Source organism: Coregonus clupeaformis, chromosome 8, assembly GCF_020615455.1.
Source record: "Coregonus clupeaformis isolate EN_2021a chromosome 8, ASM2061545v1, whole genome shotgun sequence".
NCBI classification, from domain to species: Eukaryota; Metazoa; Chordata; class Actinopteri; order Salmoniformes; family Salmonidae; genus Coregonus; species Coregonus clupeaformis.
Window position 1 is genome coordinate 40,617,593 of NC_059199.1, and position 18,719 is coordinate 40,636,311.

At 44.8% G+C, this 18,719-nt stretch overlaps 1 protein-coding gene across 1 annotated transcript in view; it reads left to right on the forward strand.

The window, feature by feature from the left end:
- Nucleotides 1-2,291: 2,291 nt before the first annotated feature.
- Nucleotides 2,292-18,719, forward strand: part of LOC121572031 (endoplasmic reticulum membrane sensor NFE2L1) — a 40,186-nt gene continuing 23,758 nt past the window's right edge. Inside the window, exon 1 of the mRNA XM_041883886.2 lies at nucleotides 2,292-3,247. Within this exon, the coding sequence (XP_041739820.1) occupies nucleotides 2,684-3,247 (564 nt within the window). The 5' untranslated portion in view covers nucleotides 2,292-2,683. The remainder of the gene's footprint in view (nucleotides 3,248-18,719) is intronic.

The following is an 18,719-nucleotide window of genomic DNA, read 5'->3' on the forward strand; positions in this document are numbered from 1 at the left end:
TTGGCTAAGGTGTATGTAAACTTCCGACTTCAACTGTACATATACATTTGTAGTCGGAATTTTACATACACCTTAGCCAAATACATTTAAACTCAGTCTATGACTTAGGTGGCTGGAGTCTTTGACAATTTTTAGGGCCTTCCTCTGACACCACCTGGTATAGAGGTCCTGAATGGCAGGGAGCTCGGCCCCAGTGATGTACTGGGCCGTACGCACTACCCTCTGTAGCGCCTTGCGGTCAAATGCCAAACGGTTGCCATACTAAGCGGTGATGGAGCCAGTCAAGATGCTCTCAATGGTGCAGCTGTCTAACTTTTTGAGGATCTGAGGGCCCATGCCAAATCTTTTTTTTCAGCTTTCTGAGGGGGAAGAGGCATGATCACGACCGTGTTGATGTGTGCGGACCATGATAATTCCAGCCAGATGCTGATGACAGGTTGCCCTATGCTGCCATGAGGTAACATTAAAAACGCTACCATATGAACACCTGCTATGCCTGTGAGATAGGAAGCGATGTGAATTATATTGTGCTTACTAGATAAATGTAAAAGTGACGAGCAATTCAGACCAGCCTTACTGATTGAACTTTCATAAACGACATTAGCAAAGGAAAGCGATGTCTAAGGAGGACCAAACTGGGGAGCTCATCCTAATGACTAAAGGGAGAAATAGACCATTGTCTATTAGTAAACAGCAACATTTATCAATGGCACAACTATAAACCAATGGGATCAAAAGAGGTGATAAACAGAGTAGGCCTGTAGACATAATTGATGCATTGAATGGAAAAGTGGGGTATTTTTGTGAGGAAATAATGTGGTATCATAATGTGCTGCAATAAGAATGTATACTTACAGTAGGTCGTGGCTGGTCCTCACTGAATGTGATGGCAAACCCTCATGCAAGGTCCTTCCAGTGTCTGTTTACCATAGAATGTTCCATTAACCACCAGCAGGGGGTGTGTAGGAGCCATATTTGACTAAAATGCTTTTTTTTCTGTATCAATTTCATGATCACCAGTACCACCATCCATCACCATCCACACCACCACGTACCTCACACCCCACCGTAGTTGGCTATTGTTTATTTGATACCTTATAACAAGCCTATGTCTAATCAACCAAACAACATTTTGTCCCAAGTCCTATATGGTTATAGAGTAGGCCTACATTACATGTGAAATTAGATAAAAGTGCATTATGTAGTGGGAAGCCAGTTATGTGCTCTGAGACAAGCATAATCTGATAAATACTACATGAATCCCTTACAATATTCACAGAATATGGTAATCGTTTTGCTGAAGTGGCATATGTACAATGCGCCTTGTTTCAACTATGCCTATAGGGGGCGTTATGGTTTTCCAAAAGATCACAGAACATGCATCGCCATCTGATCATCCGTTGTCAGGGTCTGGCTGGCCAGGCAAGAGAGGCTGGCAGTGTGGTACTTTCAAATCAAACATTTGATTATTGTACTTAGTTAGGCCCTCTAGCGCTACCTCTACAGAAGAATGTGACATGCACTTGTTCAACATTGTATACAAGTCTCACCATTTTTGTCTTTCCATATTTATTTTTCTCGCCATCAATATTTTTTATTGGATGACAGAAAATACATATAAAATGTACCAATATTTATCATTATTGAGGGTGGGAGAAGGAGATGAAGGACTGTGTTCTGTCATGGAACACAATCTCCAGACAGGCAATAGATCGGCAACAGTGGCACTCTCTCGTGGAAACCTTACATTTCACATAGGTATGAAGATGATTAAGTAACTATCATTCATAGCTAAGACTTTTTTGAAACATGTTTGAATTCATTGCAAGTTGAGTTCCCAAGAACAACAGGACCGGTTGGTACATGGTTATCAACACTGTACTGTACATAGTGTGTAGCGTTGAAAGCAGGTCAGTGGACCAAACGTCATTAAGAAAATGACACCGGAAGTACCGTAGAGGTCCCACCTCTGACACCAACGTGCAAAGTCCCATTCCAAAATAACGGTAACGTTCTTGTGATACACATTGTACACCGTTTCAGATATTGCACAATTAAATAAAATGACTTTCAAGCACAATTGCTAAGTATACATGTATGTACATAAAGCTGTGTGTCTTGTTTGGGCCAGAAATCCAAGGAATGGGGCGATATTTTTCGTTTAAATAAGGGCCGGTGGGATGCTACAATTGGCTCACTACATAACAGAATAAATTTTCAGCCAATCGGAGCCTGTTGCGATGAGCTATGGGCCTAATTTTGTGTAAATTATGCAAATCCTTCCCCAAGTCTCCTCCTCGCGGCTGGTAGGGAGTGAGAGAGCCATAGACATTAAACCGATTCGGAATATTTATTTTATATTATAATTCGATTTTAAAACAAGGCAAAAAAAACAAACAAGTGAGATTCCAGTGGATCATACTTTCATCTAAGATTAAATGGTTCATTGTATGTGATTGTGGTACAGTTCTTCGTTTGAGTGCTTGTTTCTGTCAGGAAGTTATCAGAAGCCGGCAGTGCAGTAGCTAGCTAACGTTTTAGCTGGGGACGGGCGGACCTCTTTGTCTGACAGGGGAAAGGAACGCGTGCTCTTTTGTTTTGCATTGTCTTTGTTTAGTGGGCTAAAGGGAACTCTGGGACCAGCGTTTCTCTTTACTGACGTTCTTCCCAAAAAATTTAAAAGATGCAAAACGTGAAGAAATACTTCACAGAGGGACTGATCCAGTTTACGATCTTACTCAGTTTGATCGGAGTTCGCGTGGATGTAGATAGCTACTTGAACGGCTACTACTCACCGCTAGAGATTACCGACGGTCCCAGCTCAGCCTACATCCAGACACCGTTTCACAGTTTGAGGGACAATTGGGACGGGTACAGCGTGCACCCCAAATGTCCCGAGTTGGACTATTTCTTCGCCAGCCGTCGGCTCCTGGACGAGGTGAGGGCGCTTGGGTCGCCTGCCCGGTTCCCTACGCAGTTGAGCGCGTGGCTCGTGCACCAAGTACCTGACAGCTCGGAATTCGGAGAGCCACCGAACAGCACGAGTAGCAGTAATGTTAGCGCTGGGCTGTCGTCAGAAAGCACCGGGGAAGAGGCCAACGACTCTGACCTTCTCGCTGAGGACGAGAGTTGTTCTACTGTTAGCTCTAGGTTGAGAGGTCGGCAAGAGGAGTGCCAGACTGCCACCCAGCTAAGCACTGAGCCGAGGCCTTATCCTAGCACCGGAGCCTGCGAGATACCCAAAGAGGCGAGTACTGCAGCCAGCTAACATTATCTGGTTTCAGACTTCATCTGCTCAAACTAACTAATATGTCGCCCATTAAGTTATTGTGATGAAATGTTAACTAGACCTTTAGCTACACAATAAGTGTAGTTGACAATGGGAAGGACAAGTGTCTTGTGATAGCCAGCAAGCTAGCTAGTAACGTTATAGGCCTAACTTGCTAGCTAACATCAACTGATGTTATGACATCAACTGATAAGGTTCCATTGTAGTTCAATGCACATGGCAAACTGAACTTCTACATTCACTTTCACTTTGAATGTGATTAAAAAAAAAAGCTAGATGACAGTCTGACTAAGCACAAAGTAATAAATAACCGTCAGAGGTCTCCTCTCCAACAGGTCGATCGCGCAGTAGCTCGCAGCCCATATAGTATGAGTAGCTCAACAAACAATTCTGAAAGTACATGCAATTTAAGTGTTCTACCGCAAACTGTCACGAACAAATTTCACAAGTATCAGACACCGCAAGTTACTAATCAACGCAACATTAACAGTATCCCACCCCTGGTTAGCCACTATTGGCTTACAAAGCCAAACCTAACACATTTGCCAATTCATTTTCAGCAATATTGCCTCTGTCTGTGTAGACAGAGGCATTAGTATACAAGTATAGTATAAAAGTAATCCTTCTACTCCCCCACTCCCATAAAAAAAAAGTGCTTGTCCCACTGGCTATCATAAGTTGAATGCACCAATTTGTAAGTCGCTCTGGATAAAAGATGTAAATGTAGCAACTTGATTCGGTGGGGGGGGGGTTGACAGAAATACTTTCCCCAAAACCTGTCCATGGATGTGATTCCCTGAGGCTAGTTAATGTTGTTGAATCTGTTATTTCTTCTCACTTTACCCTTGTTCACCAGCTGTGGGCCAGGAGAATAGGCAGGGAAGTAAGGGCCTAGGACCTACCCCCTCTTTGCAAAAGCAGTTGTCCTCAAATACAGCAGGCCCTAGGCAAATCTTGTTTAAGACAATTTGGATGACATCAATTTACTTTGATTCTTTGTCTGGGAGTTTGTTGGTGTGTCAAGCCCAGGAGTTTAATTTACTTACCGTTAGCCTAATGTTTTAGGTTTCAGTTTATCTGTTCAGAAGATCACTCACTAACACTTTCCAAAGAAGGTGCAGGGAAATTCTACATTCTTACAACAATGACTGTTGGATTTAGGCTAGAAAACTTTGTGAAAGTGGAACTCCTTCAACTGTAAGAAAACATGTACAAGTCCAGACAGAGCTAGTCAGAAAGAAGACTGGGATTAAGTTCAATTTGAGTCATCCCCTTCGCCTCTGGCATTAACGTATATGCAGATACTGTACTCTTGCTGTATTCTCTCATCTCATTCACCCCTGTGGTAAAACATGACGAACCCTGTTATGTAAGTTGTGTGCTTGAATTACTTATTCTCTCCACCCATAGGGTTACACATCTCTTTGGGCCTTGGGTGTGTGTTTTTTATGGGACAAAGGCCCACACTCACTGTTGTGGTGGCTTGGGAGTGTCCAATGGCAAAGGCCGGGTTATCTTATCCCCCACGACTTCACTTGCAGCTGTTAGGAGATTTGTATTGTGTAACACCTAGGGCTGTGGTGGTCATGCCATTTTGTCAGCTGGTTATTGTCATGCAGAAGCCTGCCGGTCTCACAGTAATTTACCGTTTATTAACATAAACACGTTTAGCATTTCCAGGCATTCATGTATAAAAGCTGCATACAAGCCGCTGATGCGTGCCTTTGGAACATCTACATTTAAAAGAAGTATAATACATCAATTTAATATACTGTACATCATTCAAATACATCCATTATTTATTTTTGTCAAGTCTAAAGAAGCATTATGATATGAAGAAGAACAGAATGAGTTGGCCTACTGTATGTTAATCTGGCTATGCACAATGCCATAGGCTGTAGGCTGGTTCATTTAGCAGACAACATATGCTTAAGTCCCATGCCATTATTTTATATATGATTTTATAGTAAGAAGAATATAATTGAACTCCCTTTCTGGAGCGAGTGTGCATATGAAGTGGCTATGTTGAGTGTAAAAGTGATCATTTGAAACAGGTCCTATACGCTAGATTTAGAGTTGTTTGGCAACTTTAGTTGTGAATGATACAAACCTTAGAATGTCTTAGAAATCAGAACGTAATGGGCTGCATGATGCGACCTATAGACTGTTGATGATTTGAGAAAGTCTCATTCAGACTATTCAAAATATAATCTTGTCTTTACTAATATGTAAAAATTAGTTTCAATTTAAATGGACCATTATCAAATGGGCAGGAATAGCGAATGGAGGCAGCACGCTTTCCCGCCGGTCCGTTTTTCATTGATGCCTGGTAGGCTACTTCGGTTGTATAGCGGAGCTGGACTTAATATGAGCAGCTGAGAAATAAATATAACAACACTTAGTTCACTCCACGCATCAACCACTGTTTGAGGCTCTCGCTGAGTGACAGGTGATATTCCACCCAAACTCCGTATGCCATGGGCTCTCCAACCCTGTTCCTGCAGCTACCAAGTGCTTAATTTGGGAAACCAAGGGATATCTGTTCAGAACATCAATAGGAACATGTTTTCGCAATGAAACATATTTCACTAAACTGTTGACAGCCCCTCTGCACGCTCGAGAAGGGAATAAAGGAGAGAGAGGAGGAGATAAATGCGTGGTGGTGAGATATTCTCTATAGCTAAAGGTAATGTGCCACCCAATTTTTAATTATGAAAATATAAAAAATGCCCTATTAACAGGCTATTCAAAATCAATTGCACTATAATTGTAGGCTACCTATAAGCCGCCCTGCACAATCAATGAACCAAATGGTGTTTTGAATTAATCATCACCTTAGAAAGCGCTGTCCATTTAGTTGTTAGGCTTTGAAACAACATCCACAGCCACCATGTTTTACACTGTTTTAACCTGCTGTTGAACTTCTTTCTTCAAATGTATCATCACAGTGAGGTGAGTTTTAAAATCGGGATACTGTTTTGATAAGTGTTCTTTCGCTTGCATTTGTATTGATGTCAGAGTGGTTAAAGGGACAATAGAGCCCTGAGTACCAGGCGATTAGGACATGATGGTCGTTAGCATGTTGAGCACTACCAAATCATGTCCAGAGTGCATGAGAGGAGATTACCGTGACTCAACAGTCACGTGGAATTATACTGTGGTCATGACTGATGACGGCCGGTGTGGCAGTAATACGGTCACCTCAACAGCCCAAGTAACACCCCATTTCATATAGGCCTATGCATAGGCTACATCATACACACAGGGACAGTTCATGTTTGAGGCGCATGCTCTCGCTGCGTGACAGATGATATTCCGCCCAATCATCACCTTTAGAAATTGATTAAATACATTTTCCTCTCATCAATCTACACACAATACCCCATAATGACGAAGCAAAAACTGTTTTTTAGATTTGGTGAATTTAAAAATAAAAAACAAATACCTTTATTTACATAAGTATTCAGACCCTTTGCTATGAGACTCTAAATTGAGCTCTGGTCCATCCTGTTTCCATTGATCATCATTGAGATGTTTCTACAACTTGATTTGAGGCCACCTGTGGTACATTCAATTGATTGGACATGATTTGGATATAAGGTCCTACAGTTGACAGTGCATGTCAGAGCAAAAACAAAGCCATGAGGTCGAAGGAATTGTCCGTAGAGCTCCGAGACAGGATTGTGTCGAGGCACAGATCTGGGAAAAGGTACCAAAAAAAATTCTGCAGCATTGAAGGTCTCCAAGAACACAGTGGCCTCCATCATTCTTAAATGGAAGAGGTTTGGAACCACCAAGACTCTTCCTAGATGCTCAGTTTGGCTGCTCGGCCAAACTGAGCAATCGGGGGAGAAGGGCCTTGGTCAGGGAGGTGACCAAGAACCTGATGGTCACTCTGACAGTGCTCCAGAGTTCCTCTGTGGAGATGGGAGAACCTTCCAGAAGGACAACCATCTCTGCAGCACTCCACCAATCAGACCTTTATGGTAGAGTGGCCGTTTGGAGTTTTATTTCGTTTGCAAACATTTCTAAACCAATTTATGTTTTGTCATTATGGGGTATTGTGTGTAGATTAATGAGGGGGGGGAAACAATTTCATCCATTTTAGAATAAGGCTGTAACGTAACAAAATGCAGAAAATGTTAAGGGGTCTGAATACTTTCCGACTGCACTGTAGGTAGGAGCTACCGAATGTCATATTTGGTGAGTTTGGACATTTTCAAAGCGAATGTGAACAAGAGACATTGTGCAAATGAACAAAGTTTTGATGAATGCTTGTCTGAAGGAAGAACGGTACTGGCTCTGAAACAGAGTATGGCAGTGGAGCTGGAGCGGAGCTGGAGCGGAGCAATCCCAATTTGACTGGAGCATGGAGCAAGAGTCCCAAAGGCTGGAGTGTCAGCCTTCTCGCTTGCTCCAGTAGCGCTCACTTCACGAGCTCAGGGCATGCCCGGCCCAGCATGCATTTGTAGTCTACTTCTGTGCTGCTATAGCCCCTTGCTTTAGCTACTGTCATGGAGTTATTTAAATATTTTCATAAAGAAACTGATAAAACACACAGGTTCATAATCAAGGTGACTTACAAAGATGAGGAGGACCAAGAGCAAGAGAGGGAGTGTGGTGATGTAGTGTCCACAACTAAAGAATCACTTTGGAATCTGAAAAGACACGTATCCCAAAAGCGTAATGGTGTACTTACTCTACATGCAAAAGTTAAAAGAAAGGAACGAGGTGGGTAGATAACTAAGGGTGTCTTGTTAGCAAAGTTCATTTTTGTTCTATTATCTATACAATAGGTGTCACGTTCGTCATAATGATTGGACCAAGGCGCAGCGTGATATGCGTACATCTTTTTAATAGTGTACTGGCAACACGATACAAAATACAAAACAACCAAACGAAACGTGAAGTCCTCGGTTAACAACACAAACCAACACGGAACAAGATCCCACAAAACACAAGTGCACAACAGGCTGCCTAAGTATGGTTCCCAATCAGAGACAACAAGCAACAGGTGATTCTCGTTGCCTCTGATTGAGAACCACCCCGGCCAACCTAGAAAACACATGAACTAGAAACTGAACATAGAACACAAAACATAGACCCTACACACCCTGGCTCAACATATAAGAGTCCCCAGAGCCAGGGCGTGACGGTACCCCCCCAAAGGCGCGGACTGCGACTGCGCCAACATAAACCCAACAAGGGAGGGGCCGGGTGGGCATTCCGCCTCGGAGGCGGATCCGGCTCCGGGCGTGACCACCACCCTCTAACAACCCCCCCGTAGCGCCCCTGGTCTGGTCTGGCCCCGCTGGCTGGAGCTGGACATCGGTGGAGCGGATTGCTTAGGCTCCGGTGTGGAGCAGCTGACCAGTACCTGACCAGGCACCGGTGAAACAGGCACGGGCTGTGCCGGACTGACGACGCGCACCACAGGCTTGGTGCGGAGAGCAGGAACGGGCCGGACCGGGCTGACGACGCGCACCATTGGCTTGGTGCGGGGAGCAGGGACGGGCCGGACCGGGCTGACGAAGCGCACCACTGGCTTGGTGCGGGGAGCAGGAACAGGCCGGACCGGGCTGACGACGCGCACCAATGGCTTGGTGCGGGGAGCAGGAATGGGCCGGACCGGGCTGACGAAGCGTACCACTGGTGGGGAGCAGGAACAGGCTGGGCCGGGCTGGCGACGCGCACCATAGGCTTGGAGCGGGGAGCAGGAACAGGCTGGGCCGGGCTGGCGACGCGCACCATTGGCTTGGTGCGGGGAGCAGGGACGGACCGGGCTGACGAAGCGCACCCTTGGCTTGGTGCGAGGGGCAGGAACAGGCCGGGCCGGGCTGGCGACGCGCACCATTGGCTTGGTGCGAGGGGCAGGAACAGGCCGGGCTGGCGACGCGCACCATTGGCTGTGTGCGAGGGGCAGGAACAGGCCGGGCCGGGCTGGCGACGCGCACCATCGGCTTGGTGCGAGGGGCAGGAACAGGCCGGGCTGGCGACGCGCACCACAGGCTTGGTGCGAGGGACAGGAACAGGCCGGACCGTACTGGGAACACACACCACTGGCCTTGTGTGGGGATCAGGAACGGGCCGGACCGGACTGGTAACACACCTCAGTACTTCTCGCCGTGCCTCTACACTCTCCTTCCCTCTACTGACCAATGGCCCCCGTAACCTGGTGGCCTTCTCTCCTCGTCCACAAACTCGCCCTGTATCTGCCTCCAGCAGCCCCGTCGTCCATGCCGTGTGCCCCCCAAACATTTCTTGGGGTTGCCTCTCGCCTGTCCGACGACGACACTGTTGGCGCCGTACCTCCTCTCTCGCCAGGCCCTTTGCCCGCGAACATATCCTCCCAGGACCACCATTGGCCCACCTGGGCCATCGCCAACCTCTCCAGCTCCTTACCCGGCGTTTGCTCCTGGAAACGCTGCTTGGTCCCGTTTTGGTGGGATCTTCTGTCACGTTCGTCATAATGATTGGACCAAGGCGCAGCGTGATATGCGTACATCTTTTAATAGTGTACTGGCAACACGATACAAAACAACCAAACGAAACGTGAAGTCCTCGGTTAACAACACGGAACAAGATCCCACAAAACACAAGTGCACAACAGGCTGCCTAAGTATGGTCCCAATCAGAGACAACAAGCAACAGCTGATTCTCGTTGCCTCTGATTGAGAACCACCCCGGCCAACCTAGAAAACACGAACTAGAAACTGAACATAGAACACAAAACATAGACCCTACACACCCTGGCTCAACATATAAGAGTCCCCAGAGCCAGGGCGTGACAATAGGCCATCATTGATTTTGGCTCAATAGGCCTGGCTTATTCCCACGTTCAAGAAGCTTTCCGTTTTTGTTGGGTTATTTTGCCTAAAAACCTTTCAGGCCTACCTATATTAAAAAAAAACTCTGCATCTCTGCTCAGCCTGTCAAGAATGGCCAAAATGATGTTTAGCATCCCCAGTGGCTCTGCAAGTGTGGAGAGGATGTTCTCTGCTGCTGGCCTGCTCTCCAGGCACCATCTCTGCTGCTGGCCTGCTCTCCAGGCACCATCTCTGCTGCTGGCCTGCTCTCCAGGCACCATCTCTGCTGCTGGCCTGCTCTCCAGGCACCATCTCTGCTGCTGGCCTGCTCTCCAGGCACCATCTCTGCTGCTGGCCTGCTCTCCAGGCACCATCTCTGCTGCTGGCCTGCTCTCCAGGCACCATCTCTGCTGCTGGCCTGCTCTCCAGGCACCATCTCTGCTGCTGGCCTGCTCTCCAGGCACCATCGCATGAGCCTGAAGCCACACTGGCCAAACTCGTGTTTCTAAAAATTATAAAAATGAATTCAAAGGCACTGTCATTTTTTCGTTTAATTTGTATTTAATTCTAAGTCACAGCCTATATGCAAAATGTATGGACTATAATGATTTAATACAACAAAATGTTTAAATGCTGAGCTCTTTATGTCCCTACCAGCCTGTTGTGTCAAATCAAATCAAATTGTATTGGCCACATGCGCCGAATACAACAGGTGCAGACATTACAGTGAAATGCTTACTTACAGCCCTTAACCAACAGTGCATTTATTTTTAATAAAAAAGTAGAATAAAACAACAAAAAAGTGTTGAGAAAAAAAGAGCAGAAGTAAAATAAAATAACAGTAGGGAGGCTATATATACAGGGGGGTACCGGTGCAGAGTCAATGTGCGGGGGCACCGGCTAGTTGAAGTAGTTAAAGTAATATGTACATGTGGGTTGAGTTAAAGTGACTGCATATATAATTAACAGAGTAGCAGCAGCGTAAAAAGATGGTGTGGGGGGCCAGTGCAAATAGTCTGGGTAGCCATGATTAGCTGTTCAGGAGTCTTATGGCTTGGGGGTAGAAGCTGTTGAGAAGTCTTTTGGACCTAGACTTGGCACTCCGGTACCGCTTGCTGTGCGGTAGCAGAGAGAACAGTCTATGACTAGGGTGGCTGGAGTCTTTGACAATTTTGAGGGCCTTCCTCTGACACCGCCTGGTATAGAGGTCCTGGATGGTAGGAAGCTTGGCCCCAGTGATGTACTGGGCCGTACGCACTACCCTCTGTAGTGCACTGCTTGGCCTCTGACCGCAAGGCACTACAGAGGGTAGTGCGTACGGCCCAGTACATCACAGGGGCAAAGCTCCCTGCCATCCAGGACCTCTATACCAGGCGGTGTCAGAGGAAGGCCCTCAAAATTGTCAAAGACTCCAGTCACCCTAGTCATAGACTGTTCTCTCTGCTACCGCACGGCAAGCGGTACCGGAGTGCCAAGTCTAGGTCCAAAAGACTTCTCAACAGCTTCTACCCCCAAGCCATAAGACTCCTGAACAGCTAATCATGGCTACCCGGACTATTTGCACTGCCCCCCACCCCATACTTTTACGCTGCTGCTACTCTGTTAAGTATTTATGCATAGTCACTTTAACTCTACCCACATGTACATATTACCTCAACTAGTCGGTGCCCCGCACATTGACTATGCAACGGTACCCCCTGTATATATAGCCTCCCTACTGTCACTTTATTCTATTGTATATATAGCCTCCCTACTGTCACTTTATTTTTACTTCTGCTCTTTTTTTCTCAACACTTTTTTGTTGTTGTTTTATTCTTACTTTTTTGTTTAAAATAAATGCACTGTTGGTTAAGGGCTGTAAGTAAGCATTTCACTGTAATGTCTGCACCTGTTGTATTCGGCGCATGTGACCAATAAAATTTGATTTGATTTGATTTGCGGTCGGAGGCCAAGCAGTTGCCATACCAGGCGGTGATGCAACCAGTCAGGATGCTCTCGATGGTGCAGCTGTATAATTTTTTGAGGATCTGAGGACCCATGCCAAATCTTTTCAGTCTCCTGAGGGGGAATAGGCTTTGTCGTGCCCTCTTCACGACTGTCTTGGTGTGTTCGGACCATGATAGTTCGTTGGTGATGTGGACACCAAGGAACTTGAAGCTCTCAACCTGTTCCACTACAGCCCCGTCGATGAGAATGGGGGCGTGCTCAGTCCTCTTTTTTTTTTCCTGTAGTCCACAATCATCTCCTTTGTCTTGGTCACGTTGAGGGAGAGGTTGTTATCCTGGCACCACACGGCCAGGTCTATGACCTCCTCCCTATAGGCTGTCTCATCATTGTCAGTGATCAGGCCTACCACTGTTGTGTGGTCGGCAGACTTAATGATGGTGTTGGAGTCGTGCCTGGCCATGCAGTCATGGGTGAACAGGGAGTACAGGAGGGGACTGAGCACGCACCCCTGAGGGGCCCCCGTGTTGAGGATCAGTGTGGTAGATGTGTTGTTACCTACCCTTACCACCTGGGGGCGGCCCGTCAGGAAGTCCAGGGTCCAGTTGCAGAGGGAGGTGTTTAGTCCCAGGATCCTTAGCTCAGTGATGAGCTTTGAGGGCACTATGGTGTTGAATGCTGAGCTGTAGTCAATGAATAGCATTCTCACGTAGGTGTTCCTCTTGTCCAGGTGGGAAAGGGCAGTGTGGAGTGCAATATAGATTGCATCATCTGTGGATCTGTTGGGGGCGGTATGCAAATTGGAGTGGGTCTAGGGTTTCTGGGATAATGGTGTTAATGTGAGCCATGACCAGCCTTTCAAAACAATTCATGGCTCCAGACGTCAGTGCTACGGGTCGGTAGTCATTTAGGCAGGTTATCTTAGAGTCCCTGACTGAGTTGGTATTACAGACTCAGTCAGGGACATGTTTAAAATGTCAGTGAAGACACTTGCCAGTTGGTCAGCACATGCTCGGAGTACACGTCCTGGTAATCTGTCTGGCCCTGCGGCCTTGTGAATGTTGACCTGCTTAAAAGTCTTACTCACATCGGCTACGGAGAGCGTGATCACATAGTCATCCGGAACAGCTGGTGCTCTCATGCATGCTTCAGTGTTGCTTGCCTCGAAGCGAGCATAGAAGTGGTTTAGCTCGTCTGGAAGTCTTGTGTCACTGGGCAGCTCGCGGCTGTGCTTCCCTTTTGTAGTCTGTAATAGTTTTCAAGCCCTGCCACATCCGACGAGCGTCAGAGCCGGTGTAGTACGATTCAATCTTAGTCCTTTATTGACTCTTTGCCTGTTTGATGGTTCGTCGGAGGGCATAGCGGGATATCTTATAAGCATCCGGGTTAGAGTCCCGCTCCTTGAAAGCAGCAGCTCTACCCTTTAGCTCAGTGCGGATGTTTCCTGTAATCCATGTCTTCTGGTTGGGGTATGTACGTACGGTCACTGTGGGGACGACATCATCAATGCACTTATTGATGAAGCCAGTGACTTGTGTGGTGTACTCCTCAATGCTATCTGAAGAATCCCGGAACATGTTCCAGTCTGTGCTAGCAAAACAGTCCTGTAGCTTAGCATCTGCGTCATCTGACCACTTTTTAATTAACCGAGTCACTGGTGATTCCTGCTTTAGTTTTTGCTTATAAGCAGGAATCAGGAGGATACAGTTATGGTCCGATTTGCGAAATGGAGGGCGAGGGAGAGCTTTGTATGCGTCTCTGTGTGTGGAGTAAAGGTGGTCTAGAGTTTTTTTTTTCCTCTGGTTGCACATTTAACATGCTGGTAGAAATGAGGTAGAACGGATTTAAGTTTCCCTGCATTAAAGTCCCCGGCCACTAGGAGCGCTGCCTCTGGATGAGCGTTTTCTTGTTGACTTATGGCTTTATACAGCTCATTCAGTGCAATCTTAATGCCAGCATTGGTTTGTGGTGGTAAATGGACAGCTATGAAAAATATAGATGAAAACTCTCTTGGTAAATAGTGTGGTCTACAGCTTATCATAAGATACTCTACCTCAGGCGAGCAGAGTATCTTATGATAGGTGTCGCACTCACAAATGCTTCATAATGTATTTCTTTTTAGGCTATAGCCTTGAATTAATTGAAATAATATAGTCTAAATTATTCATTTTTGTTCCCTCTTAGGCTCCCTGATCTATTTAGTGTTTATATGCTGTTTAATATGACATGTAGCCTATTTGAAATGATGTGCGCTTCTTACATTCACCTTTTCATGTTTATTCAAATACTTTTCATTCAAATCATATGGTTTGGTTTCAATACTTCAAAACCAAATGGTAGGTTCAGGTAGTCACAAAAATTGTTGGGTGTTGGTTAAATTGTGATTTTAATGAGTGGAGCGAATTTGGAGCAGCAGTAATTCTTCCTGTGAGCTCGGAGCGGTTTTTAGCTGAGCGGTTGGAATGGAGCAAGCACTGCTCCGTGAGCGGGATTTCCAACCGCTCAACTCCGCTCACATAAGCTGCTCTGAAGCAGCACGTGTACATGCTGTGTCTGTGTGGAGTCTGGAGTCACTAGGGCAATGGACCTGCCTGCTCTGCTGGGAGAAGATGGGGGAGGAGTAGAAGGGCTGAGAATGGAGAGGAGAAAGAAACGCAAGGAAATCAAAAGATTTCTCAAACACGGCAGAAAGCTTACACAATATGATGCCCCGTTACCGTATTAATTCAGTAACGTACTTAGATAACTAGCAAGTTAAACTTTTTCATTTTTCAGGCAGGAAAGAAATATAATGCCTAAGAAATCTCTTCCTGTGTTTTGTAAACGCAGATCTAAAATGCTTCTTATTGTAATTTCTGCTCAACATTTTCTTGGTGTAGCCGGCCTACTTTTCTTTGGTAAAATGCAAGATTAACTTTAAGCAAAACATTAGGAAATGTAGCTGGCTACATTCTTTCTATTCTAAACATTAGAAATATTATGGCCATGCATCGTTTTGGCTAAAAATATATTTATTTTTCATTGTAAGCTCATTTACTTGTGTGGCTGCCAGCCAAATAGCATTGTACTTGAAGCTATTTTCTGCTGAATGTGTTGGACTAATGTATTTTACTATAGTTGCACGTCACTGATAAAATGCAACCCCTGTCAGTACACATCTGGACTCCTCCCGCTTTCTCCCATTGTGCTGTTTACAAACAAACTCCTGACTGGCTCAACTGTTCTGGGGAACTACTGTAAGCTTCATCATTTAAAATAATGTGACAGGTGAAATGAAGAACGTAATCTGCTTTGTCTCCTAACATATTACACAGTTGACTGCAGGCAGTAGCTACAAATACTATCTATTGAAAAATGTCAAATAAATAGTTTAACAGTATTGAAAAACCATCCCTGGCTATTTCCAAATACCCCGGTATACAGTATACCATCCAAGCCTAGCATCAACCTTGTAAATGACCGCAGTTGTCAACAGACTGGTACCAGTTGTGGTTAACAGCAGTCCAGTAACAGTTAGGTAGGGCCTGAGTCATTTAATATCACAACTGTGGTTCATTGTAGCAGAAAGCAGGCTCTCCTGTTATCAGTGGCGATTTGAGCATGTCAATCTTGGTGGGGCAAACAACTAATTTTTTTAGATGCATGCCAGCGAAGCCACCACACAACTCTAAACAATACATTAAATGAACTATAACGGTGATAAACGGTGCCCACAAACCTTTAGGGTCTACATCAAGCTGTCCCGACAGTGGAGCTTATGGCTGATTTGCTTAAATATATATGGTTTCTACTGACTCCTTGTGGATTTGTGTAACTGGATAAGAACTGCATTCTCCTTCAATAATAATGAATATCGACATGAGTTTTGACCCATACACAAACATTATTACATTTATGTTCAGTAAATTCATGTTTGTTCTTATATAATTAACACTTAGCTCTAAGTATAAGCAAGTGCAAGCAAACGAGCTGCGATGAGGTAGGCCTTAGTTCAGCAGTTTTAAAATGGACAGCGACAGAAATTCAGATGTTAGTTCAGCAAGATGTTGAGGCCTTAACTTTACTCTTCTTTAAGTCACCACAGAGAGAGACCCAGACTCAGCGGATAGCCTACCATTTGAAGTATTTTATTAGGCCTACGTGGTTTAAAAAGGAAGGACAAAACAATCACGAGGAAGAGCTTTTATAGACAATATACAGACACACTGACAGCGCATTGCGCAAACAATACAAACCTCGCAATATTAACTGGAATTACATGGGTCTATTACTGAACTTTTTGTTGAACAAAAGTATTTGAATGAAGAGACTGTCACTGGCAAACATGGTTACGAGGAGGGGATACTATAATGTTGTTGAGTCTGTAACTTAATCCCAACAACATTATAGTATCCCCACCTCGTGGAGAAAATCACCTGAGCTAATTATAAAATACAAAGTAAGCAAAACAATTAAATGCATCATTCTAACATTTCCTAAAATAATGAATACGATACTAATGAGAGATCTATACAAGCAATATAAAAATGCAGATGTACAAACTATGGTATATAACAGTGGCTTGCGAAAGTATTCACCCCCCTTGGCATTTTTCCTATTTTGTTGCCTTACAACCTGGAATTAAAATGGGTTTGTATCATTTTGATTTACACAACATGCCTACCACTTTGAAGATGCAAAATATTTTTTATTGTGAAACAAACAAGAAATAAGACCAAAAAAAAACAACTTGAGCGTGCATAACTATTCCCCCCCACCCATGTCAATACTTTGTAGAGCCACCTTTTGCAGCAATTACAGCTGCAAGTCTCTTGGTGTATGTCTCTATAAGCTTTGCACATCTAGCCACTAGGATTTTTGCCCATTCTTCAAGGCAAAACTGCTCCAGCTCCTTCAAGTTGGAAGGGTTCCGCTGGTGTACAGCAATTTTTAAGTCATACCACAGATTCTCAATTGGATTGAGGTCTGGGCTTTGACTAGGCCATTCCAAGACATTTAAATGTTTCCCCTTAAACCACTCGAGTGTTGCTTTAACAGTATGCTTAGGGTCATTGTCCTGCTGGAAGGTGAACCTCCGTACCAGTCTCAAATCTCTGGAAGACTGAAACAGGTTTGCGCCAGACATTGCGTTTCCCTTGATGGCCAGAAAGCTCAATTTTAGTCTCATCTGACCAGAGTACCTTCTTCCATATGTTTGGGGAGTCTCCCACATGCCTTTGGTGTTTGCTTATTTTTTTCTTTAAGCAATGGCTTTTTTTCTGGCCACTCTTCTGTAAAGCCCAGCTCTGTGGTCCTATGGACAGATACTCCAATGGATTTAATGGTGCTCCGTGAGATGTTCAAAGTTTCTGATATTTTTTTATAACCCAACCCTGATCTGTACTTCTCCACAACTTTGTCCCTGACCTTGGTCTTCATGGTGCCGCTTGCTTAGTGGTGTTGCAGACTGAGGCCTTTCAGAACAGGTGTGTGTGTATATATACTGAGATCATGTGACAGATCATGTGACACTTAGATTGCACACAGGTGGACTTTATTTAACTAATTATGTGACTTCTGAAGGTAATTGGTTGCACCAGATCTTATTTAGGGGATTCATAGCAAAGGGGGTGAATACATATGCATGCACCACTTTTCCATTATTTATTTTTTAGAATTATTTGTAACAAGTTATTTTTTTAATTTCACTTCACCAATTTGGACTATTTTGTGTGTGTCCATTACATGAAATCCAAATAAAAATCCATTTAAATTACAGGTTGTAATGCAACAAAATAGGAAAAACGGCAAGGGGATGAATACTTTTGCAAGGCACTGTACAATTGTTTTTGGATTGTGCTAGATGTACCCTTAAAAATGGGTTGGTCGTCATAATGCCTTTGTAGCCTGTAATCTCCTTCACGCATGGTCTCAAAAATACACCTGAAAACGCCTGGATTCAAGGAGTCGGCCGACTCGTCATGGCCCCGCAGTGTTGTCTCACAATTGCCACACAATTTAATGCATGCTATAATTCTGCCAAGCACGTACGCTTCTCCTCCATTTGTTGGTTGTGAAGGTCGACGGCTCGTCTTAATGCGGTTTCTAGCTGAGTCACAATGTTTGACTTCCCCAGTAATCCCAGTTTAACAGCGCTGTCTAAATGTCATGCACAATTCTCATGTTTTGAGAATATATGGAATCATGTAGTAACCAAAAAAGTGTTAAATCAAAATACATTTAAATTTGAGATTCTTCAAATAGCCACCCTTTGCCTTGATGACAGCTTTGCAAACTCTTGGCATTCTCTCAACCAGCTTCACCTGGAATGCTTTTCCAACGGCCTTGAAGGAGTTCCCACATATGCTTAGCACTTGTTGGCTGCTTTTCCTTCACTCAGGTCCGACTCATCCAAACCATCTCAATTGGGTTGAGGTCGGGGGTTTGTGGTGGCCAGGTCATCTGATGCAGCACTCCATCACTCTCTTTCTTGGTAAAATAGCCCTTACACAGCCTGGAGGTGTGTTGGGTCATTGTCCTGTTGAAAAACAAATGATAGTCCCACTAAGCCCAAACCAGATGGGATGGCGTATCGCTGCAGAATGCTGTGGTAGCCATGCTGGTTAAGTGTGCCTTGAATTCTAAATAAATTACAGACAGTGTCACCAGTAAAGCACCCCCACACCATAACACCTTCTCCT